Below are 23,396 nucleotides of genomic sequence, written 5' to 3'. Positions count from 1 at the left end.
CATCCCGCCCTGCCCCTCGACACCAACATCCCCCCCTCGCTGTGGCTGGGGTACCTGAGGGCAGGTCGGGGGCAGGGCTCCGGCAGGGTGTCGTGGGACCTGGGGACAGGCTGTGCGTGGGGGACTCCGGGAGGCTCTCGCTGGAGGACAGGGAGTGGTGGAGGCCGGAGGAGAAGCTGCGGCTGGTGTGCAGGACCGACGACTGCTTGGAGATCTTCTTGAAGAGGGATTTTCTCCTACTGCAGGGGACAAGAATTATCTTGGCTTCTCCTTAAAGCTGGCGGCTCCAAGTCTGCCGACCTGGTGCCAGCAGGTCCAGAACCTGTGGACACCCGAGTATGGCAGATCCAGAGCATCCAACCCAGAGCTGGCAGGACCAGATCCCACTGGACACCTCAGTATGGCATGTCCAGAGCATCCCCGTGGTATGGCACACACCAGGTCAAATTTTTATCCACTTCATCCCACCCCAGCTCTACCCACCTGTCCTGGCCATCCCTTTTCCTGCTCTTCTTACTCCTCCTCGCCATCCTGGTCTTGGAGCTGTTTTTCCTGGCAGGGCCGATTTTGATGGAGGTGTTCTCCAGGGCCGTGGTGCGCAGGGCCACTTTATTCCCGCTCTGAGGAGTGGAAAACAAATCACTGTAGGAGTGGATCCAAACCCGCTCCTGCCACCAGATCCGGCTGGCAGAGGTGACACCAGGGAGCTGCTGAATTAATATCCCGGTTCCAGGAGAGCAGAGCAGCAGCTCTGGACACCCACCTTGAGCAGCAGCTCCACGACATCCCGGTGAACCAAACCCAGCACGGACTCTCCGTTCACGTGCGTGATGAGATCGCCCGCCCTCAGCCCTGCCTCCTGCGCGGGGCTCCCCTCTTCCACGCTCTGCCGGCAGAAGATCGGGATTTCATTCGGAAGCAAGTTTCCTCCCGGGGTTTTCACAGTGGGAAATGCCCCGCCTGGCAGCGCCAGTGCCTCCCCACACGTACCCAGACCATGTGGTGCACGGTGTAGACGTCGCTGTCGCCCATATAGACGCGGATGGCCCGCAGGGTGAAGCCGTACTTCTTCCCCGAGCTGTGGATGATGATGGGCGGCCGCAGGCTGGCGATGGCGAGGGATGAGTCCCGGCTCGGGGAGGAGTCACGGGAAGAGGGGTTGGATGAGAGGGAGTGAGGGGAGATGGGGCTCATCAGGGCGCCACCACCGAAGTCATCTGCAAGCGGGAGAAGCCAGCTCAGCCCGGGAAAACCACGCAACAGCCACCGTCCAGGATAAACCAGGGAGCACACGGACCTGACGTGATGATGAGGGACAGGGCTGAGACGGAGGCGGATTTGGGGACACGGCTGCCCAGCGAGGCCCTTTGCCTCTCCGGCACATCCTTCTGGGTGCTCAGCCGACGGCCCCCGCTGGGCTCCAGGCTCCGGGGAGTCGAGTTTTTGGTGCCGGTGCTGTTGCTCCGGAGGCGGATGCGGTTGAGGTTGGCGAGATCAGCTGCACAGAGGGGAGGAGGGAGAGTTTGGGGATGTGGAAAAGCCACCCCATGCCATGCAGAACCCCGGTAACCCTGGAGCACCCCACGCCGGTGCCCGCAGCCTACGCACCGGATAACGCCGACTGCTTCACCGCACCACCGGTGCCCACCTCGGGATCTCCCACCACAAACTTGGGTCTCTCTGGCTTGGTGGGTGCCACACAGGGGCTCTCATCCTCCGAGGAGAAGGCAAACTTGGGCATAGTGTCCAGGCTGAGGGTGCTGGGCAGCACGGTGGGGCTGCGGCTCCGCTCGTGCCGGGAGGTGTACGGCGTGGAGCTGCAGGACGTCCACGAGCGGAGCCTGCGTGGCAAGAGCGGGAGGGCTCAGGACTACCAATAATGGGTGGAGAGGGATGGCACCAAGATCCTCAGCACCCCAGGACACTTCCCAGTGACCCCTCTGCACACCCTCTGTCCCAGCACAAACCCCCTGGCAGCAGCACAAACCCCCAAGCGTCAGCACAAATCCTTGGTGCCACCACAAATCCTTGGTGCCACCACAAATCCTTGGTGCCAGCACAAAGCCCTCAGTGTTGGCACAAACCCTCGGCACCAGGAGAAGCCTGCACCAGCCCACACCATCCCCCACCACCTCACCACGCACCGGGGCTCAGTGCCCGCTGGCCTGCTCTTGTCCTCATCTCCCGAGTGCCTGTCCCATCGCTCCTCCTTCTCATCGCTGTGGCTCCGGTCGGAGGACGAGAGGCTGAGGTTGGAGTTGACCGCCAGGAATTCCGAGCTGCTGTACACCTGAGGGGGAGAGGAGCTGTCAGCAAGGAGCAGAAATCTGGGAATCCCGGTGATCCAGGGTCAGCCAGAACACTGATGCTCGGCACAGTCGCCACTGGCTGCAGTGCCAAAGCATTTTGGATGAGGGAGGATGGACTGGAGCACCTTGCTGAAGCGGTGGGAGCAGGAGGAGAACTGCCCGATCTCCACCGATGACTCCTCGTCGTTGGTTTCCTCGTCTTCCGAATCCAAGTGGTGATACCTCTCGGAACGAGCTGGAAGCAAGAGCCAGAGTGGGCAGGGCTGTCACCCTGCCTGCAACACCTGCATCCTGCCAGGTGGGACCTACCCCCGTGGGGTGACAGCCCAAGCCCAGTCCCAAATCCCAGGGGAGTTTTGGGGGGAGAAGGTTGGTAAGGGTGAGCAGCCTGGAAAGAGGATTCCATCTGTTCTGTGATTTTGGTTGTAAAGGGACCAGCTTCACCCAGGAGATTCTCATCTCCCATGGGAGCATCCCAAGTGCAGCTGGAATAATGGATTGGCAGAGGGGGGAAAGGGGATGGATTTGGCCTCACTGTCAAAGTAGCTGGTGTCGTCCTCTGACTCCAGCTGGGGAATGAACTCAGCCTTCTGCCGCAGCAGCCCATTCCAGTCCAGATGGAGGAAGAAGGAGTGGTGCTTCACCTCATGTGCACCTCCTGCCAGGCAGAGAAACCCACATCAGGGGGACAGGGCAGGAATCCGGGATGCTCCCGCTCCCATTCCAGGTGGCACAGCCTCTCCTCCACACAGAGCAAATGGCTTAAGAAGGGTGGACTGGAGCTCTGTGCAGCCCTCCTGAGCTGAACCCTGAGCAGGAGACCTCCTGTGAGCACCCTCAGCGTGGCAGGACACACTTTGGATTCAACATCACCCAAGACTGATCAGAACTGGGGGGCCAGGTGACCCCCTGAGTGCTACACAAGGGGCTGCCACACGTACCGGTGCCCAAGCGCTCAAGGGGACACTGTCTCAGCAACCGTGTGATCAGGTCCTGGGCGTCTGCAGGAAGAGCTTCGTCCCCTTCTGGCCACATAATTTCATCTGCGAGATAAAACGAGAGGGAGTTCGGAGTGGCTGGAAGGGTTTGGACTCTCCTGGGCAACAGGAAAGTCCTCCAGGAACCACAGCAGGTAAAGCGTCCTCCCAGAGTGGGAAATCAGAACTTGAGGAACCCCCCTCATGGTTCACACAAGTATGTCACAGAGGAATGAAGCCCCCCACGTGTTAAGGACAAGCCACAGCTGCTGGGCAGAGCAAACCAAGGGGCAAACTTGCCACTGAGACTCACCACTGATAACCTGGCCGAAGAGCTCCTCGGGGGTGTCTCCGAAGAAGGGCACGCAGCCCACCAGGAACTCGTAGAGGATGATGCCCATGGCCCACCAGTCCACGGGCTTCCCGTAGCCCTGGATGAGGATGACTTCGGGGGCAATGTACTCCGGGGTGCCACACACCTGCGTGGGGAGCAGTGCCTGACACCCCTGCACGGGCCTTTGCAACGAGTCTCGAGGCCACCCCCGTGACGGCAGGTCAGCCAAGGGGAGGAGGAGCTGGTACCTGCTTGTCCATGAACTCCCGAGTGTCCTTCTCCATGTGCCCCTCGTAGAGGTTCGTGGTCATGTTCATCAGGCCGATCTTTGACAGACCGAAGTCCGTCAGCTTTATGTGGCCCATGGAGGTGATGAGCAAACTGCAGGAGAAGACAGACACCCCACAACGCTGCTGTTTGCTTCTGGGGAGACCCGAGAACGACCCGAGCTGCACCCCACAGAACCAGGACTTTGGGCACCAAAATCCATCGCCTCATTCTGCCCTAGCCTCTGGGCTTTCCCTTGCCCACCCAAAGCCGACTCCACCCTTGCTCAGACCTGGCCCATGTCCTCACTTGTCAGGTTTGAGGTCCCGGTGGACGATGCCGTAGTTGTGGAGATACTCCAGCGCAAGGACGGTCTCGGCAAAGTACATCTTGGCCATGTCGACAGGCAGCGGGCCCATGTTCTTCAGCAGCGTGGCACAATCCCCCCCTGTGGGCACACGGGGGGCTCAGAGAAGGCAGGAAGGTCGGCAGGCCCAGCAGGCTCCCAGCCAGACCCTCACATCCCTCCTCAGAGCAGCTGATCCCCAGGCATGGGGCACAAACGCTCTCCGAGGTGACCACGACCACCACCCTCATCAAGGTGAGACTCAGGGTCACAAAAGCATCTCCTGGTGTTTCCCTCTGCTCCCTGCAGCAAAGCAGGGCAAGAGGTGCCCAGAGGGTGTCCTCCATGCTCAGACACTGATATCCTCCCCTCCTCACTGCACCGCTCTCACCTTCCACGTACTCCATCACCATGCAGAGGTGTCGCTTCGTCTCGAAGGAGCAGAACATGCTGACCACGAAGGGGTTCTCTGCAAAGGTGAGGATGTCCCTCTCCACGAACACCTGCTGGATCTGGTTCCTCAGGATAAGGTTCTGCTTGTTGATCTTCTTCAAGGCGAAGCGCTGCCGTGTCTCCCTGTGCCTCACCAGGTACACAGCCCTGGAGACAGCGAAACGGCTGCACCTCAGAACCCATCCTCCAGCCACCAGGACTGATCACACAGACCACAGGGCTCGGACAGGGAGGACTTTGGAGTGGTTTATGGGTGGAGACACGTGATAGGAAACTTCCCAGCTCACCCATAAGCCCCGTTGCTGATCAGCTTGATGGTCTCAAAGTCCCCCTCGCAGGGTTTCCTCCGTGGAACAGTGACTGAAGGCTGGCTCTGGAGAAGACATAGAAGGTTTTTAATGTTTCCCAGTGTTCTGGAGCTGTGATTGCAGGCAGGAATTCAACCAGCACCACCATGTATCACCTCCAAGTGTTTCTTGCTGCCAGAGCCCTCTCCAACCACAGACCCCAAACCAGAAGCCTGAGATGCAGATCAAGAGCTCTGTCCACCCAAGAAACCAGATGAGGGACTGTGAGATATTACCCTTGAATCCATCAGTCACCCTTGGGGACCACCCAAATTAACATATCCCTGTCTAGGCCCAGCAGAGGAGCTGCTGCAAGGAGCTCTGATGTGGGATGAGGCAGAAAGGAGCTGAAGGCACAGGTGGGGACACAGAATTGGACGGTGCTCACCTCACAGGCATCATCGTTCTCTGGCGTGATGGTGTTCCCGCTGTCAAAGTGATCCAGCTGGCCCATTTCTGCAGGTGACAGGGGTGGGTCTCATTTTCTTCATGCTCGAGACCCCCACCAGAATTACCCCCTCCCCAGCCACTCCCCCTCCAAACTCAGAGATCCTGCAGGGATTTAGCCACATGCTCTGCCCAAGCCATTGTATGGAGAAATCCAGGTCATGACGTTAAGAGGTTCAACACGAGGTTAAACATTTATATAATTCTTTTTTTTTTTTTTTTTTGATAGTCATTCCTGTGTTCTCCAGGGATTATGGTTCCCCCCTCCCAGGGCCATGGATTAAGTGTTTTTGAGCTTAATCTGCTTTGCTGAACGTGTTGGAAGCAATAATAAGGGATGTGGGGCTGGTCAGGAGTTGGACATCATCCTGGTCCTGCTGTGAACCCCCTGCCATGACACCAGCTCAGCCTTCCAGGTCCCACTGCCACCTCCCAGAGCCCTTTCAGTGGTCAAACTGGGAGGCTGTAGCTCACTGCAGACCTCAGGGCCACCAGCCCAAGTGTTTCCCTACCCTCCAGTGGATCCTTGACGAGCCCCAGTTGGCTAATGATGTATCGGGGAATATCAGTCTTTATTCCCTGGCCGACTTTGGCGTGTCCTTCTGCGGCTTCCAGGAGATGGTAAAACTCCTCTGGGTCAAACTCCTGCATGGGGAAAACCAAGCACAGTTGAGGAGAGAGATTTTGCAAGGTAAAAAACTTTTCTCTAGGCCTTGCAGGTGACACCTGTGATTGGGGATAGACCCTGGATGTGTCGTTCCCCCTGGATGCATCATTCCCCACGTCAAGAGTGATGGAAAAACAATGTAGCTCCGTGAGTTGGAGGGAAAACAAAGGGGAGCACATCAACAGCACACTGCATCATGACCCCTTCATCCAGCTGCAGGAACCACAGCACAAAGGCGAGTGCTTTAGAAATTCAGCACCATCAGCCAAAAAAAAAACCAAACCTGAAAACCACAGAATGAGGAGGAGACCTTAAAGCCTTCCACTAGACCAGGTTGCTCCAAGCCCCGTCCAGCCTGGCCTTGGACCCTTCCAGGGATGGGGCACCCTGGAGGCTTTGCCTCCTCTCCAGACCGTGAAAGACAAGACTCATTCATGTCTCACCAGGCACTCCAGCAGTCGAGCAGGGCGGGAGATGATGATCAGCAGCTTCCTCACCAGCTGGTCGATGAACTTCACCTCCTCGCTCTCCGAGCGCTCCTGAGCCTGCCAGAGAGGGGACAGAAGCCAGGGGTGTATTGGTGGCCTCAGGAGGGGGGCACAAGGCAGGGAACTGCCCCCTACTCACGTCTCGCAGCATCTTCTCGAGCTTCTCCTGCAGCTCCATGAAGTAGCGGGAGGTGATGAGAGCTCCCTGGGACTTGGCCAGGCAGTCACGGGCCAGCTCGATGATCTGGTGGTGGATGAAGCCCAGCACCCCATCTGCCAGGGGCAGAGTGCTGCTCGAGGAGAAGTTGGTGATGGTGTCCTGCAGACGCTCTTCCATCTGGGCTGTGGCCTGCAAGGAATGGATGGTGATGCCTGGGAACACAGGGAGCCACACCATGCACGGGGTTTGGCCAGCCAGGATCTCATCCTACAACCTCCTGCACTGAGTTTGGCCAGATGGGATCTCATCCTGCCACCTCCTACCTTGGGTTTGGCCAGATGGGATCTGGTTCTGCCACCTCCTACCTTGGGTTTGGCCAGATGGGATCTCATCCTACCACCTCCTGTATTTAGTTTGGCCAGCTAGGATCTCATCCTACCACCTCCTGCGTTGGGTTTGGCCAACCAAGATCTGATCCTGCTACCTCTTGTGTTGGTTTTGGCCAGGCAGGATCTCATCCTACCACTTCCTGCAGCTCCAATATCCACAAGCACATCATGGCTTCACCTGGGAAGTCTGTAGAGGCCTCTTCCTGCCTGTGTGATGAGGCAGACCCACAGGTCCCTGCATCCCCAACTCGTGTCTCCAGTGTTCTCAACGGCCCCCCAGTATCTACCCATGCATTCCATACTCCAGCACAGAGGAGAAGTTGTTCTGGAGAACAACTGGCAGTTACCTTGGGGAACCTCTCCTTGTAGACATGGTTCATCATCACAACCTCATTATCAAACGTTCCACTCGTCCGTCCAGGGCTGCAGAGGGAGGAAACCAGTTTTGTTGTGAGGTTCAGGTCATTTACATCTATGCAAATAGCTACTACTACCCCTGGAGAGCAGTTTGTTCCCTCCTCCTAACTCCTGATTCCAGGTGGTTAAAGCTCATCCCAACAGAGCCATCAGCCTTGGGCCAGCACTTCCAGCAGCAACCCTCCCACTGCACATGGATCTGGAGTCTCTGGGATGTTGTCCATTAGAAGATCAACCTCCTGCAAACCCAGGTCTCCAAACACAAGCCACTTGAAAATCCAGAGCTGAAAGGTTGGATTTTTCCACTTGGTTTGGAAGAACAAGCTCATCCTTTCCTTCCTCTGGATCCCACAATTTCTTGTCATCGTTGCCCTTTTTCCAGCTCACCAGCAAATAAAAACAAACCCAAGCAAACCCTGTGGTGGACACAGGGACCTTCATTAAAAGTGGCTTTTCTCCTACCCTCACCTAACACTGCCACTCCCAACCCCTTCCTGGCGATCCCAGGATGCAAAGCAAGCAGCAGGAACTGCCAGCAACTCATTAACCACTATAAAATAATAAATGTGGGAATTAGAACCAGACCCAGGCCGCTCACTGCCAGCCCCAGCCCAACCCCAGCCCAGCCTTTGCTGTGCCAACCAAGAACTGGCACGTCCTTGGTGAAAACCTCACCACCTCCAAAAGCCTGGCAGATAATTAATCTGATTTTAATGGAATTTCAGCTGGCAACACACAGGACTGTGGGTCTGCCTCTGGTGCAAAGAAGGCCAGGGGATTTTTTCACAGGGAAAAGAGGATTTAACCAAAATATCCCCTGCAAAAAGCACAACATTCTGGTGCTGGACAAGTGGAAATGTGGGTGGCTCATTGTACAGGTCTTGGAGAAGCAGTGTGGAGTTCAGCAGGCCCGTAGGGTCAGGTCATACCATGCTACAGCTTGATGCTCTCTCCAAATTGTCCTCTCTCCAGCCCACAAATGCCCATTCACCTGCACTCCTTGTGGGTTTTTTTGCAAAGGCCAGCCCCAGCAAACAAAGGTGATGCTTCCTGATGCCCAGAAATGGAATTTTTAACCTTTTACCAGCAGGTCAGGACTGCAAGGACAGTCACCACTTGGGCATCCTGCTTGACAGTCCCCTCCTCGCCACCAAAACCATTCAGACAACTGAGCAAGAGGCTGCAGAACCAACTATTTTGGAACAAATCCCACTTTCTCCAGCTTCAGCACCAGGAAACCTCCCTCTCACGTGGTGTGCTGATGCCAGGAGAGCAATGCCATGTCCCAATAGCCAAGAAGATGCTGAGAACCAGACCTTAATGCCCACAGAGCGTCCTCCAGGGATGCTGTAATGCCCCGGGGATGCTGTAATGCCCCAGGGATGATGTAACGCCCTGGGGATGATGTAACGCCCTGGGGATGCTTTAACCCCAAGGATCATGGAACAGTTTGGGTTGGAAGGGACCTTTAAAGCTCATCTAATCCAGTCCTGCCATGGGCAGGGACACCTTCCACTAGACCAGGTTGCTCAGAGCCCCATCCAACCTGACCTTGAATATTTCCAGGCATGGAACCCCCCTACAACCTCAAGCTGCAGTTTCTCCACTTCCCTTGCAAAGGGAAAACCCGTGTGGGGGTCAACACCTCGGGACAGGCTTAGCAGGGCCAGGGCACGCCAGGAACAGCCCAGAGGACGTGCTGGACGTGCCGTGGGTGCTGTACCTGAGGCTCCTGGATCGTGGGCGCAGGCAGGGCGAGTGCCGGCCCTCCTCGTCCGTGACGCTTTCCGAACTGCGGAAATGCTTAGAAAGGAAATGCAGCTCGTCGGGGGTGGGCTGGTACGGCAGCTGGTGCAGGCGCTCCTGGGAGGATGAAGATGACTGGGAAGAGAGAGAGGTGCAGGAGATCAGGGCGTGGATCCACGCTCACCGGTGGGTTTTGCTTTTGGAATGTTATTTGGAATGTAAGCTCGCGAGGAAGTTATTCCTTGGAGCCTCTCAGGAGGCTGGAAGTACTGATGGGCTGGAAATACTGCTTGGTCTGTGCTCGGGAATGTGAAGTATGGAGGAGGCAAGCTCAGCAAAGCCTGCACTGCCCAATCCCACCCCAATTCCCGCACTCTACCACCCAGTCTGGCTCCACTGAGCCCCATCCCCTGCACCTGCAGCACCACAGGCAGCTCCTGCCTGGCCATTCCCCTCCACGGTCAGGATGTGTCCAGTGCACCCTGGCCCCGTGACACCCAGGGAATGCTGTAATCCCAGGAAAGTTGTCATCCAAGGACACTGTAACTCCCAGGGATGCTGCAACCCCAGGGACGCTGTAACCTCAGGGATGCTGTAACTCTGGGGATGCTGTAAAGCCAAGGGATTCCATAATTCCCAGCCATGCTTTAACCCCCAGGGACACTGTGACCCCCAGGGACGCTGTAAGCCCTTAGCCAAGCCTTTATAAAAGCTCATTTGGGAAGCACTATCCTCTAGGAACTGGGAGGCTGCCAAGGAACTGGCACCACGGGGCTCTCAGGAGGCATTTCACCAAAAATCAGGGGGTTTTGGGTTCTTATCATCTACTGCCTTGAGAAAGCAAACGTTACCGAGACCGTGGAGCTGGGGGTGTTGGTCCCATAGCCAGAGGAGGGTAACGAAGCCAGTGACCACCTTCTGCCATCAGCCCTGCGAGTGCAAACGTGACAATCACATAACAGGGCAAAAACCAACACCTAAATGCACATCAGTAACATCAGAGCAAAAAGATGGGAAGAGGATTCAGGTTTGAGCAATAAAGCCCTGAAGTCTCTTTTTCGGAAGGAACTGAAATCAGGTGAAATGAGGGGTTTGCAGGTGAGGGGGGCAGTTCTGCAACCCTGGCACACCTGTGTCTGTGAGCACAGTGACAGTGGGCAGGGTCCCTGTGAAGAGACAGCGCCAGGGCTCGCTCGAACCCACTTCAGATAGGTAAGAAAAAACCAAACCAAAACCCTGCCAGCATTTGATTTTTAATTAGAGCAAAATTCAGCCCATTGGGAGTTTTCCCTGATGAGAACCCAGGATTCCCAAAGATTCATCCCGAGACAAGAGGCGCCACAGAGCAGAGCCTGGTTATAAACAGGAAGGCAACCGCTCATCCGTAGGCGAGTGCTTCCTCTTGGCCATGTTTCTGAAGGATGGGGAACATCCAGGTCAAGTCGAGGCCCTTCACCTCCCACTGCCGCTTCCCGTGGTGGGTCAAGGACTCCAGGAGCTGGCAGGGTGCTGGATCTGGCTCCCACACCACCTCAATCCCCTCACTGACGGCGTTCCCAAACTCCTGACCCCGCCTGCTGTCTGGCTTTCCACTCTGTTCCAAGTTGTGCAAACAATCCATGAGCCTCCAGCGTTTTTCCATGTGACGATCGATGGGTTAAAATCAGCCTCCATGTGTGCAATTAATTAACTGCTCCAGCAGGGCTTTGGTGGCTGCATCTGGAGCAGTGTGGGCTGGAGAGGGGATGCAGCAAGATGTGCCTCTGCAGGGACCTGGATGAGCATCCATCCAGGGCCATCTGCTGAGCATCCATAAGGAGCACTTGGAGCTGGGGCTGAGCTGGGGGACAGTGTGATGGGAACAGGGATATTTCTGCTCCCAGAGCTGCAGACAGCCCAGTCCTGGGGCAAAATCTCACATCCAGGGATGCAACAAAGAACCCCAGAGTCCTAGATTGGTTTGGGTTGGAAGGGACTTTAAAGACCATTCAATTCCAACTCCATTGCAATGGGCAGGGACACCACTAATCCAGAGTGCTCCAAGCCCCATCCAGCTTGGCCCTGAAGACTTTAAAAAGAAGGTCTGTGATGATGTGGAGCAGACACCTCCCCAGAATGCAGCCCCTGCCCATCCTGGGTACTCACCTGTCAGTCCGAGGAGCATGGCTGGGGTGGAGGGAGGAACCAGTCACGGCAGAGCAAACACCACCAGACCAGAAACCAGGCACAAAAAAAAGCAAAAACAGAAGGAAACCAAATCACTTGAGATGAACTGAACAGTCTCAGTGGATGGTATTTATTAGTGAACATTACTGGTCTGTAAATAGGGTTGAGAGCTCACCTGCGAGCGAAGGGGAAGTTGATGGAGGTGCTGGCAGAGAAGTTGCGTGGGCTGTCCAAGGGGCTGCTCCCAGCTGCAGGGAGAAACAGGGAAAAGTCACCCCCAAACCCACCCCAGTGTGATGCTACACGCTGGTCCTCTGGGGACAGAGAGGGTAAATCACTTCCCAAACTATTCCCTCCTGGAAAAGGCATCTGCAGCCAGGAGCCAGCCCACTGGTTCTAACAAGGGGCTGCAGAAGAGAAGGTTCCCCCACCCCTCCAAAATATTCGAGTGATTTTGGGAGATACTCAGCCCACCCACTGGGACATCCCTTACCTGTTGGCACGGAGAGGGGGGAGAGAGGCCGTGAGAGGGTCGGAGAGGGAGTGCCCACCACTAAACTCTTCCTATTGCTGCTTCTGCAACTAGAGAAGGAAAAGAGGGAATTAATGTGGGGAAGCAGAGCTGTCTGGGCTCAAAGATGTAAGGATCTGCTTGTACATGGAGCCCCATGCCACGGAACACGGCTGCTGTCACCCCACTGATTATGGACATCCCACTGCAGGGAAGATCCGTCCCCAGGGTCAGCGCTGCTGGAGATGAACAACAGGGTTATTTTTAACAAAGAACCATCTTATCAAGGTCCCACTTCTGGTTTTGGCTGGCTGGGGAGGGCAGAGGCAGCAGCCCCTTGGCAACAGCCCAAAGGCAGGAATAGAAAAAGGGATGTAAAAGGAGGAAGAGATGGAAATGCCGAGTGGCCACAACCTGACCTGCTCCATTGCATGGAAAACAACCCCAGTTCCTATAAACCTCCCTACACCTGGTAGTCCCCATGGCACAGCGGAGGGGACAGTTGGCCCCCGACCCCCTCAGATTTTGTGGGATCTCCAGGCATTTGTGATGCCCTGGCAGCAGGAGGAAGCCACGTGTGCCAGCACCAGGTGAAAAGCAGCACCAGCACCTCGACAACTCAAACTGAAACTCCGATCCTGGTACCACATCCCAACATCCCACAGAGCGTCCCCGAAAGGCCACATCCACAGGCACTGGGTCTTTGTATCCCCCACCTCCACTCCCACCCTCCCAGCTCACAGGATTTCAATCCTCGCAGGAATTTCGTTTTTCTTTTCAGCCCTTCCCCAAGCCCTGAGCCCAAAAGCTGCCTTGCAAGAGCGGCTCAGCCTCAAAAATTCCCACAGGGGAGCTGCAGCTCCACTCCTGTCACACCCCACTCCCACATTTCAGCCCCATTTAAAACATGATGGGCTCCTTTAAGTTCCCTTTCAGTCTGACAAGAAGGAAGTGCAGATATCTACGGCATGGAGCAGAAGCTCAAGCACGAGAACAACCTTCCCCTTCCTCTATTTCCGCTTCCTCAGGCTGCAGAGACACTGAGTTTCCTCACCAGGCTGGGAACAGGAACCCACAGAGATGCTTCTAATTAAAGGACACAGTTTAACATCACACCACAGCCAGATACACCCACAACACTGAGAGGATGAACTCTGAGCAAAGGGATTCTCCACTGATCCTGAAACCAGACAGGAATGGCAGATGCAGCATCCTGTAGAGGAGTGAAGAACAGTGTTTCACAACAGGTTGCCCCTCCAGGTGAATGAACAAGGCACCAGCGAGCAGCCAACACCAGCAAGGCATGGTCAGAGCTCTACACAAGTGGTCAGAGTCCACACATAACACCCAGAACCCCTCACCTCCCCCTGGCAGCTCCCCCTGCACAGCTCCACCTCCTGTGCTTTTAATAGGGCTCAAACCTCAACTCTTCTGCTCAGTCTGAAGGTCTCGGCCAAGCCAGCAACAAAAAGGGCTGCTTGGGGCCCCCAAAACCCTTCTCTGCTGGCTGCACCCTCCTCTGCACCTCCCTGCACCCAGGGTGAGGGGTGTCTGGGTGTCCCTCTGGGACATACACACCCCCTGACTGCCCTGAGCTCCCCTGGAGCTGCAGTGGCTTTGGAGGGCTTGGAGACTCCTGCTCAGCACCTGGGCTGAGTGAGATGCTGCAGGGGGGAGGCAGAAACCTTCCCCTTCCATCCCATCCATTCACCCCTTCCTAGAATCCCAGAATCCCAGAATGGTTTGGGATGGAAGAGACCTTAAAGGTCATCTCATTCCAACCCCTGCCATGGGCAGGGACACCTTCCACTATCCCAGGTTGCTTCAAGCCCTGTCCAACCTGGCCTTGGACACTTCCAGGGATGGGGCAGCCACAGCTGCTCTGCCCAACCTGTGCCAGGGCCTGCCCACCCTCACAGGATGGAATTAAGAATTAGGAATTTTTGTCCTAATACCCAATCTAACCCTACCCTCCTGCCCTCTGCCTTTCATTTTCTCACTCTCAACACAGGCTCAAACCTCAACTACAGCTGCAAAGTCACAGCCCAGCACCCACCCCCGGGGCAGCAACAACCCACATCCTTGGATGGGAAACCAAGGCAGTGTGAGCAGCCCTGCCCCACCACCACAGTGGCAGAGGCAGAGGCTCAGGAACCAGGAGGGCTGCAGAGAGCTGCCAGCTCCGGTGTTGCTTCCCTGCCTGTCCTGCCACGGGGACTGGGATGCACAAATGTGTCTGTGTGTCTTGCAGGGGAAGGGGGGGGCAGCCCAGGGGATGAGGGGCTCCCTCCTGCATGCTCGGTTTCACTTTGGAAGTGAAAATAAACCTTTAATGAAGCAAGTTCCAGTAATGGTGACACGGAGCAAGGCCGATGTTTCCTGTTTCCGCGCGCTCCACCCTCGGCTCCGCAACCATCTTGCGCCACTTTAACCCCCCTTCGCCTGACGCATCATCTGCAGCTGGTTCCCATCCTTCACTGCACGGAAACCTCGGGCTAGAAACGAGCCCCAGGGCAGAGAGGAGCTGCCAAGCCCCGAAGGCAGGAGCTGGGGCTGCTGCCCTCTCTGCCTCCATCACTTAATTGCACATTTGGTACCAAAAATGGAGTGGAAAATCGCTGTCAGCATCTCCCGCGCTGCTCATGCTGAGGCTGCTGAGGCTGTGGCGCTGCTGTTGCCATCCAGCACTCGTTTCAAAAGGATGTGGGAAGTGTGTGAGAGCCAGTGTGACCCCAAAGCCTGGAGCAAAACAATGTGTCACCTGTTTCTGAGGCTGCCTGTGAGGAGGGACCAGCATCTCCCACACCGCACCGGCACCGCGCCAGCACCGAGCCCTGGCATGGCCAGGATGGCCACAGGTGGGAGATGGAGCAGAACCTGGCAGCCTCACAGAATCCTAGAATATCCTGAGTTGAAAGGGATCCACAAGGATCACCAAGTCCAACTCTTGGCCCTGCAGAGCCCCAGCAATCCCACCATGTGCCTGAGAGCGTTGTCCAAATGCTCCCTGAGCTCCGGCAGCCTTGGGGCTGTGATCCACTCCCTGGGGGGTTTTCTGGGGGCTGCCTGCTCAGAGCTGAGGGAAGAGCAGGTTCTAGTTACACAGCACAACACTGATGTCTCTAAGTGGCAAGTGGCTGTGCCAGGATCTGGGCAAGTGGGGTGGGGTGACACAGACTCAGCATCGAGGAATATCAAGGGTCAGGCAGGGCCATCATCGGGACATGCACAAAGGGGCTGCAGTTCCCTCTCCTCTCCTGCGGGATCCAACCCGTAAAACATCCCAGGATGGCACAGAACCATGTGCCAGATGCCAGTCTGGTGTGGGGCACAGCAGGCAGGTGAATCCCAGGCAGAAAGCCACCGGTTTGGGACAAGGAGGGTGCAGGGTGTTGGGAGCTGCAGGGCAGGGCCGGGTGGTGATAAGGGAGCAGCCACAGTCTCAAAGGGCAGAGCAGGCAGCTCTGCCCCAGCTGTGTGACTGGGAGCACGTGTCACTGCTCCCTGCTCCCTCCCTCGCTGGTTGTGGACATTTTTCCTCCATATCCCCCCAACGGCACTTTTATGTGCCCGGAGATCTGGGGAAGCGCCACGGATCGCTGTGTCCTGGAAAAAACGCTTTCCAGCAGGGTAAATTTCGTGTTTAACTCTGAAACCTGCTGAACCAAGCAGCTGCATCCCAAGTTTCTCCATGGCATTTGTCCTCGTGGCTTGTGACAGCGCTGAACTCGGCTGCTTCCAGGGATGGGGCTGGGATGGGTTGGGATGGGGAAGGCTGGGAACCAGGGTCTGGATGGTGAAATGCAGCACACTGCCTGGCACAGGCCATGCACGAGCCCACCACACCCTCACATCCCCACCAGGCACCCAGCATTGCTCTCTGGAGCTGCTCTGCACCCTCATCCCACCCCACCCAAAAGCCTGGCACTGTGGATGCTCTTACTAACCCACCCTGGAGCACCAAGCAACACGCTGGGCACCTCCCAAGGGCAAAATCCCAAATCCTCAGAGGGAATCACAGGGTAACAAGCTGGGTATAGACTTATTTATTACTTTCCACTCCAAGAAAACATCCTAAAGGAACTGCTCAGCACCCTGGTCTGCATCCCTGCATGTCCCTGTGCCATGTTTTCCCGGTGGTGGGAAGGAAATGGTACCTGTTACATCTGCTGGCCAATTCTCCTGCGGTGTGCGGGGTGTGAACAGCCACGAGCAGCATCCACGGAGAAGGAGAACCCCACCAGCCACGGAACCACCAGCTCCCCTGCACTGCACCGGCCCTCTCAGCATCCCCCACCCCCAGGAAATTAGGATCCCTCAAACCTCTTAATCCCACTAAATAACATCATATGCTTTCTGCCCACTGTAAAATAGGCCAGAGCGGTTCTCACCGTGGATTCTAGGAATACCAGCGAAAGAAGAGCAAATCCTCTGCCCTTCATGAGAATTACAGCCTCATCATGCTCAGCTGGAGACAGATGACTGCCTAGATCATCTTTCCAATTACACATCTCTCCCAGGGCCCCCCCCCGTTCGGCCACCCCAGATTGGAAAACCCCATCCAATGCCTTTTCTTAATTATGAATTGTCCTTCTCGCCCATCCTTGTGTGCCAGCAGCAGGAATTCCCACAGCCCAGGTGAAGCAGGAGCCTTCCCGGGGTTGGGATGGGATGGATTCATTTGCTAAGCAACCGTGCTGCTTTGTGCCAGCTCACAGGAACGCTGAGAGACATTCCCAATGGGAATCTCTCTCCTCTGCCTCCGCGCTGTCTTAAACATCTCCTTCACACAAAGCCTTGGGAGGGTTTAATGCCTGGGCCAGACACAGTCCCTCCAAACCTGCTGGGTGGAGGTCCCAGCCTCCACCACCCTGTGCCTGGGGGGCTCAGTGGGTGCTCCTGTCCCCTTCCTTGGGGACATGTCCCACCAGCCAGCCTGGGTCAAGCCTGGCACTGCAGCTGGAGACCCCACCCCTTGCACCCCATTTATGCAGCCCCATCACTGCCCCAGCCCCACTGCCAAAGGGGGTGTGAGCCCTTTGCCCTCCCAGACTTCTGGCCCCCTCCCCACCCCTCCAGGCACCCTGGGGTCCCTCACCTTGGCTCAGGCCATGTGCCACACGAGACACATCCCAAAAGAAGATGCACCTATGGTGCACAGCCCCCCCAAACCACACACCTGGGTGTGCACTCCTCCATGCACGGACCTCCCCCCCAAAACACACGAGCCCATGCACAAGTCTGTGTACCCCATAGTGCACAGACACCCTCTGAGGCACTGCCCCCTCAAACCAGCCACACGTGCCTCCCCAATGCCAAGCCCCCTCCCCCAAACCACCAAACCACACGTGTTGGTGCACGCCCCCCTCCCCCAGTCACACAATCCAGTGCCCATCCCCCCGTGCACATTGTTGTCCCCCCCAAACCAACCAGCCTGCTGCACCCCACGATGCACACAGACCCCCTCAAACCACGCACCCCATGCGCCCCCTAAGTGCTAAGACACCCCCCACCCCCAAACCACACAGCCCTCCCCAAACCCAAACACCTCTCCACCCCCCCGGTGTACCCAGACCCCTTCAAAACACCCCAACCCCCCAGGGTGCCCTGGTGGTGTAAAGACCCCCAAACCCGGCCACCACGTGCGCAAAGACACATGCCCTCCCAAAATCACGCACGACAGCGCCCACCCCCCACCTCAAGCTCGCCGGTGCACACCCCGGTGAAAAACCCCCCAAACCACGCACCCCGATGCCGTTCCCCCCACCCTGCTCCCCCCGGTGCCGGGGGCGGCCGCCGGTACCTCTTGGAGCGCTGGAGGAGCGCTCCGGCCGCCCGCTGGCCCCGGTACCCGGGCGGGGCGGCTCCCCAGCAGCTCGGGTCCGACATCGCGGCCCCGGCCGGCTCCTCCGGCCCCGAGCGGCTCCACCGGCAACCGAGAGCGGCGGCCCCGGGACCGCGCGGGGCCGCACCGGGGGCCCGGAGCGGGGCCGGGAGCGGGGCCGGGAGCGGGGCCGGGAGCGGGGCCGGGAGCGGGGCAGGGCTCCCGCCGCCTCCCGCCCCTTCCCGCCCGGCGGCGACGGGGTTACCATGGAGACCGGGCAGCGCCCCGAAACGGGGTCGGGGTTTCCATGGAGATGGGGGGAGCACCCCCAAAAGGAGCGGAAGGTGGGGGTGGGGGGGGGTTAAGGCTGAAAAGAGGCGGCGCCCAAAAACGGGGTTGGGGTTGTGGTGGAGGTGGGGCATCACCCCCAGAATAAGGGCAGGGTGGGGCAGCACCCCAAAGATGGGGTAGGGGTTACCATAGAGAAAGGGCAGCTCCCCGGGATGGGGTCAGGGTTAGCGTAGGGGTGGGACAGCACCCCGAAATGGGCTTGGGGTGATCTTAGAGACAGGGCAGCACCCCAAAATGGGGTCAGGGTTACCATGGAGATGCAGCATCCTCCACTGATGCGTTCGAGGGGCACAAATATCACCCTCACAAGTCAGCAGGGGCAGCCCCAAAGCCTGGGGCTTCCTGGGAGCACCCTGCCCACCCACGGGATGCCTCCTCGGAGGGCACCCACCCGGCAGCATCCTGGTAGCGCCCTGCAAACCTCCCTCCCACACCAGCTTTTCACCTTCAGTCGGGGAGATCCCCAGCACAGACCCAGTGACACCCATCCTGCTCAGTGACAGTGACAAACCCCTGTGTGGTGGCACTCCGGGGCCACTGCAACCTCCCGAGCCGTGTGGGATGGCATCGCCACACTCACCGGGCCGGTGCCACGGCCAGAACTCCCGGTGCTGCTGGGCTGGGCAGGGTTTCAGCACGGCAAAAGGGGAGCACCGAGCCTGGCAGGGCCTTTCCCCCTCACCTCCTGCCCAGAAGCCACAAGACAGCAGTACATGGCACCCTCAGGTGCCACCAGACTGCCTGTCCTTGTCCCCATCTCATCCCCACTACAGGCATCCCAAAAACTCTCTCCCCAAGGCCTCAGCTGAGTATCCACATTGTTTTTCAACATGCCACACTCGCTGAGGGGCAAAGGGTGGCCAGTCAGGACTAGTGGAGGGGGACAGCAGGCAGGGACCCCCCCTGTGCAGTCAGAGCACAGGCAGCACCCAGGCTCCTGCCTTCCTGCCCGCAGCAAACGGCTCTGCCCGTTGCTGAGCAGCAGCAGAGCTCCCCACTGGATCCCTCTCTCCCTGGCAGATGGATGGAGGCACCCATGGGTGCCGGGCAGGTGCCGCAGGTGCCACGGGGCACAGGGCTGGGTGTGACTGCCAGTGCCAGCACACCGGCTGCACCTTGTCCCTGGGGCAGAGCACAGCTGGCACACTCTGCGAGGTCCTGGCAGCACCCACGGGGGCTTGTGGCGTTTTGGGTGGGGGGAACCCATCCCCTAGAGCAGCCCCCCTCCTCACCTTTCCCCATGGCAGAGCAGAAAAGCTGATGAGGGAGGTTTCCCAGGCGCCCTCCCTGCTCCCACCCTGCTCCCTTCACAGTGCCCTGTCTGCCCTGGCCCGTTTTTGAGGTGCTCAAAATCTGTGCTTGAGCTACTGCCACAACATTTCCACTGGGGTTCCCCAGCACGGATCAGTTGGTAGCAGAATGAGGCCCACTAGCACAGCTTGGCTGGTTTTGGGGTGTGCAGGGCTGGGAACAGACCCCAGCCACATCACCCCTGTGCCCTGTAGAAGACAGTACCCTTCTGGGGCCCCCTAGGGCATCCCTGGAGAGGGGGACTCACCTTGCTGCTCCCATCTTCACCTCTCCCCCCCACCATTCCCCGGAGCTGGCGGACGCAGTGCCCAGGGAGGCTTTGGGGGAGGGTCTTACCTCCAGGGGTGCAGGGTTAGTAAGGGGCTGCAGGGGCTGCAGGGGCTCAGCAGCGTCGGGCTCTGGCTGCTCGGAGACAAACTGCAAGGCAAGACGAGCCGGCGCGGCGTCAGCGGGTGCCGGGTGGTGCTGGAGGGTCCCCCTGTGGCCGGGGGCGGACAGGGGCCAAAAACGGGGGTGACCAGGGCTGGGGGGGTGCCAGGGGAGTGGGGCAGAGCTGGAGGGGGAGCGCAAGGGATAGCAGGGACACTACGGGGCTAAGGCTGCTGCGGGGAAAGACACCGGCTAGACCACCCGGTACTGTCACCAGGGACTGTCACCGGGGGTCCCTGGCTGTGGCTGTAGAAGGAAGAAGGACTGGGAGCTACTGCCCGCGGGCGGGGATGCAGCGGGATGGGAATGGACCGGGATGGGAGACGCTCCGGGACGGGGAAGCAGCAGGACGGGGATGCCGAGGGGCCTCGCCGCCCGCCCCCGGGGCCGGTACCGGCACCGGCGCGCCCCGCCCCGGCTCCGACTCACTCCAAGGTCAGCGAGGGGATCTTCAGCCTGTCCCGCCGCGACTTCATCCCGCCGCCGCCGCCCCCGCTTTGCTCCCGCTCCGCTCCCGCAGCACCGGCTGCCCCCGCGCTGGGCGGCTCCCGCGGGCGGGCGGCACCGGCGGCCCCGACAGAGCTCCCTGCTCGGCCCGCCGGGCCCGGGCCTGCCCCCGCGGCTCGGCACGGCGCAGCACGGCGCAGCACGGCACGGCTCGGCAGCCCCCGGGCCCCCACGAACCCGACCCGGCCCGCCTGGTGCAGCAGCGGCCCCGAGCCGGAGCGCTCCCGGGACGTGATCGGGCACTGCCGCTGCTGAGACACCGCAGCCTCAGCACAGCTCCGGTGCAGCCCCAGGGCAGCCCTAACAGCCCCAGTGCTGCTGCAGGGCATCCCTAACGCGGCCCCAGTGCGGCCCCAGTGCTTCTCCAGTGCTCCCCAGCACAACCCAACACAAAAACCGGTGCAGCTTTGAAGCAGCCTCCTACCCCACCCCAGCATACCCCAGTACACCCTAATACTGCTTAGAACACCCTGATAACCCTCCCAGTACAGCCCAGTACACTCCAATACCGCTTAGAACACCCCAACACACCTCAGTGTACCCCAGTACACCCCAGCAGACACACAATCAGGTATCAGAGAACACGATGATGCCACCTTGGGTTTGGGCACACAACAAGCCCTGGTGCCATTCAACACCCATCCCTGCTGCTGCCAATAGCACTGGTGCTGTGTCCCCAGGCGTGTCCCTCCTGATGACACCCCACCCCACGCCCCAGGTGGCCCAGCTCAGGGACTTACGCTCTTCCTCGGCGCGGCAGACTCAGCTCTTTCTGCAACAAGAAAAGCAAGAAGCGGGGTCAGAGCGTGTCCCCAGGGATCGGGAGGGTGCCCACATGCTGGACCCCTGCTCCTGCCAGCCACATGGCAGCACCCCTGCTGTCACACCAGGCTGTCACTGCAGGGTCAGTCCCCACTCACCACCCTGCCCAGGGTGAGGGTGACAAATCTCCCTCCTAGGGCCGGCACGAGGGAACATCTCCTTCCAGTGTCCCCGGGGCTGGTGGCCCCACCCCACGGCCAGGCCCAGGAGCGATGGTGGGGTGGGAGCAGCACCACACACCCATCTAGAGCACGGCCCCAGGGTGGTGGCTGTGCCATGTCTCCCACCCCGTCCCCCCCATCCCAGGACCGGGGAGCAGCCGGCAGCCCCTGCACTGTTTGTTTTTCCAGCCACTGGGAATAGTTCTTGTGAGAGCTGTTTGCTCGCAGGTGGTGCCACAGGCCAAAGGGCAGCTACGGGCAGGAACACAAGCCCATGCCATCCTCCTGGTGTGCCAGGCACTGTCCAGCTCTGGCACTGCCCTGGTGACCACCTGTGTGCCACTGGGCACACCAGAGTGTCACAGGTGCCACCAGCACGCTGTGTGGATGGGCCAGTGTGTGTGACCTGGCTCTCTGTGGGGTGCTGGGACATGTGGCAGCTGCAAGTGCTGGTTAATGCCCCATCATTGCCCTTATCCTGTGCCCACTGGTCCCACACCCCTGAGCAGCTCAGACCCATTCCTGGCATGGGTAGGGACCTCCTTGAGGGCAGGGACAGCTGCCACCCATGTGGGGACACCCAGCAGCCCCCACACACCCCTTGGGGTGCCCATGCCCCATCCTGCTGCCCACGCCACGCAGCCCCTGTGGAAATCCCGGGATTGGGGCGCTCTGCAACGCAGTGATGCAGCAGCATTGCCATGGCAACGGGTGACATCATGCCTGGGTGCACAGGGACTCGGCAGCCCCGGGGCCTACGGGTGCGTGTCTGCCCCGGGGTGGCGTGGGTGCAGGGAGAGGGTACACGGGGTGGGGGTGGGTGTCCCAGTGCACCCAGCTGCTCTGGGTGACCCCAGGCCTGGGCTGGGTGAGGGGATGCGGGGTCCTTGCGTGGAGCAGGAGCAGGAGCACCTTCACCCAGCCCTGCCATCACCCAGCCCGGATCCCCACCCACACCCAGGGCTGTGCCACCGGCCACCAGCCCCCACGCAAGGGTCGGGGCAGGGAAGGGTCACACAGAGGGTTTTACTGTTCAGCCATGTGCAGATGGGACAGTGGGATAGAGGACAGACACCCTTGTCCCCCTCATGCTCACCCCCACCCCACAGCACAGCCTCCCCACCCATCTGTAGGTGCAAGAGCACAGAGCAAACTGTGGCACCCAACACCCATCACTGCCAGGGGCTCTCTGGCCATGCTGTGTCCCCAGGGACACCTGGAGCATCCCTAATGGCCCTGAGGACCCCGGTGGGGCAGTGCCACAGGGCCAGCACCCACAGCTGGTGGATGTGGACACACATCCAGCACGGTGCGTCTCCCATCAGCAGGTCCCAGTGGGAAGCCAGGATTAACCATCAGCTGATCCCTGTGAGGACAGCACTGGGGACAGCATCAAGGATGGCATCAGGGATGGCATCAGGGACAGTATTTCTGTTCAGCAGTTTGGGATTAGGTCCCTGGTTGGGAGCCCCTTCCCACCCATCCTGCTGTGGGGATGGGGGCACACAGCACAGGCCCCACAGCTCTGCTCTTCCCAGGACTGCCAGGAGCGACCCCCATGGCCAAGAGCCCCAAAACCCACGGCCGTGGCTCTGTCCATCCCCACCCGTGGGCAGGCAGCTCCTGGGCAGGGCTGTCCCCGGGCCGAGCGTGCAGCGGAGCGCAGCTGCCCGCGGAGCTGCCAGCTCGGATGAAGGCAGCGCCAGTGCCATCCTCCAACCGCCCCGACAGCTCCGCCCGGGCCCCCCGGCAACTGCAGATGGGGATGGAGGCGGGAGGTCACCCGGAAAATCCGGCTCAGCACTCGGCAATGTGAGCCGGGGGGTCCGTGGTCATGACCTCTCTGAGCACGGCAGTGGGTGCCCGGCGTTCCTGAGGGATGCAGGAGGCAGGAGAGTGGGTGTCCCTCAGCCTGGGGAGCACGAGCACAGGGCAGTGGAAGGGGCAGCTGTTCAGAGAGGTGCTGA

General features: G+C 59.1%; 1 protein-coding gene across 5 annotated transcripts in view; it reads right to left on the bottom strand.

Moving 5' to 3' along the window:
- The window catches only part of MAST3 (microtubule associated serine/threonine kinase 3), a 28,500-nt gene that overhangs the window by 2,274 nt on the left and 2,830 nt on the right, over positions 1-23,396 (bottom strand). For 2 of the 5 annotated variants that reach the window (XM_050321359.1, XM_050321360.1), the window contains exons 2-27: positions 21,187-21,218; positions 12,007-12,095; positions 11,689-11,761; positions 11,493-11,513; positions 10,199-10,277; positions 9,325-9,482; positions 7,532-7,607; positions 6,775-6,984; positions 6,591-6,692; positions 5,993-6,125; positions 5,422-5,489; positions 4,974-5,059; positions 4,625-4,833; positions 4,197-4,335; positions 3,869-4,001; positions 3,600-3,765; positions 3,251-3,352; positions 2,845-2,967; positions 2,435-2,544; positions 2,145-2,290; positions 1,609-1,841; positions 1,298-1,498; positions 991-1,217; positions 764-886; positions 484-620; positions 55-239 (exon numbers count right to left, since the gene is read on the bottom strand). In XM_050321359.1, coding sequence (XP_050177316.1) covers positions 55-239; positions 484-620; positions 764-886; positions 991-1,217; positions 1,298-1,498; positions 1,609-1,841; positions 2,145-2,290; positions 2,435-2,544; positions 2,845-2,967; positions 3,251-3,352; positions 3,600-3,765; positions 3,869-4,001; positions 4,197-4,335; positions 4,625-4,833; positions 4,974-5,059; positions 5,422-5,489; positions 5,993-6,125; positions 6,591-6,692; positions 6,775-6,984; positions 7,532-7,607; positions 9,325-9,482; positions 10,199-10,277; positions 11,493-11,513; positions 11,689-11,761; positions 12,007-12,095; positions 21,187-21,218 — 3,361 coding nt within the window. Of the gene's footprint in view, positions 1-54; positions 240-483; positions 621-763; positions 887-990; positions 1,218-1,297; positions 1,499-1,608; positions 1,842-2,144; positions 2,291-2,434; positions 2,545-2,844; positions 2,968-3,250; positions 3,353-3,599; positions 3,766-3,868; positions 4,002-4,196; positions 4,336-4,624; positions 4,834-4,973; positions 5,060-5,421; positions 5,490-5,992; positions 6,126-6,590; positions 6,693-6,774; positions 6,985-7,531; positions 7,608-9,324; positions 9,483-10,198; positions 10,278-11,492; positions 11,514-11,688; positions 11,762-12,006; positions 12,096-17,827; positions 17,924-21,186; positions 21,219-23,396 lie in introns of those variants that run through there. The other 3 variants (XM_050321362.1, XM_050321357.1, XM_050321358.1) reach the window with 3 other exon arrangements.

The sequence above is a fragment of the Myiozetetes cayanensis genome, unplaced genomic scaffold (assembly GCF_022539395.1).
Source record: "Myiozetetes cayanensis isolate MyiCay16 unplaced genomic scaffold, myiCay2020 scf26, whole genome shotgun sequence".
In the NCBI taxonomy this organism is placed as follows: Eukaryota; Metazoa; Chordata; class Aves; order Passeriformes; family Tyrannidae; genus Myiozetetes; species Myiozetetes cayanensis.
The sequence above is the reverse complement of the archived record's forward strand: the minus strand, read 5'-3'. Positions and strand labels throughout refer to the sequence as shown.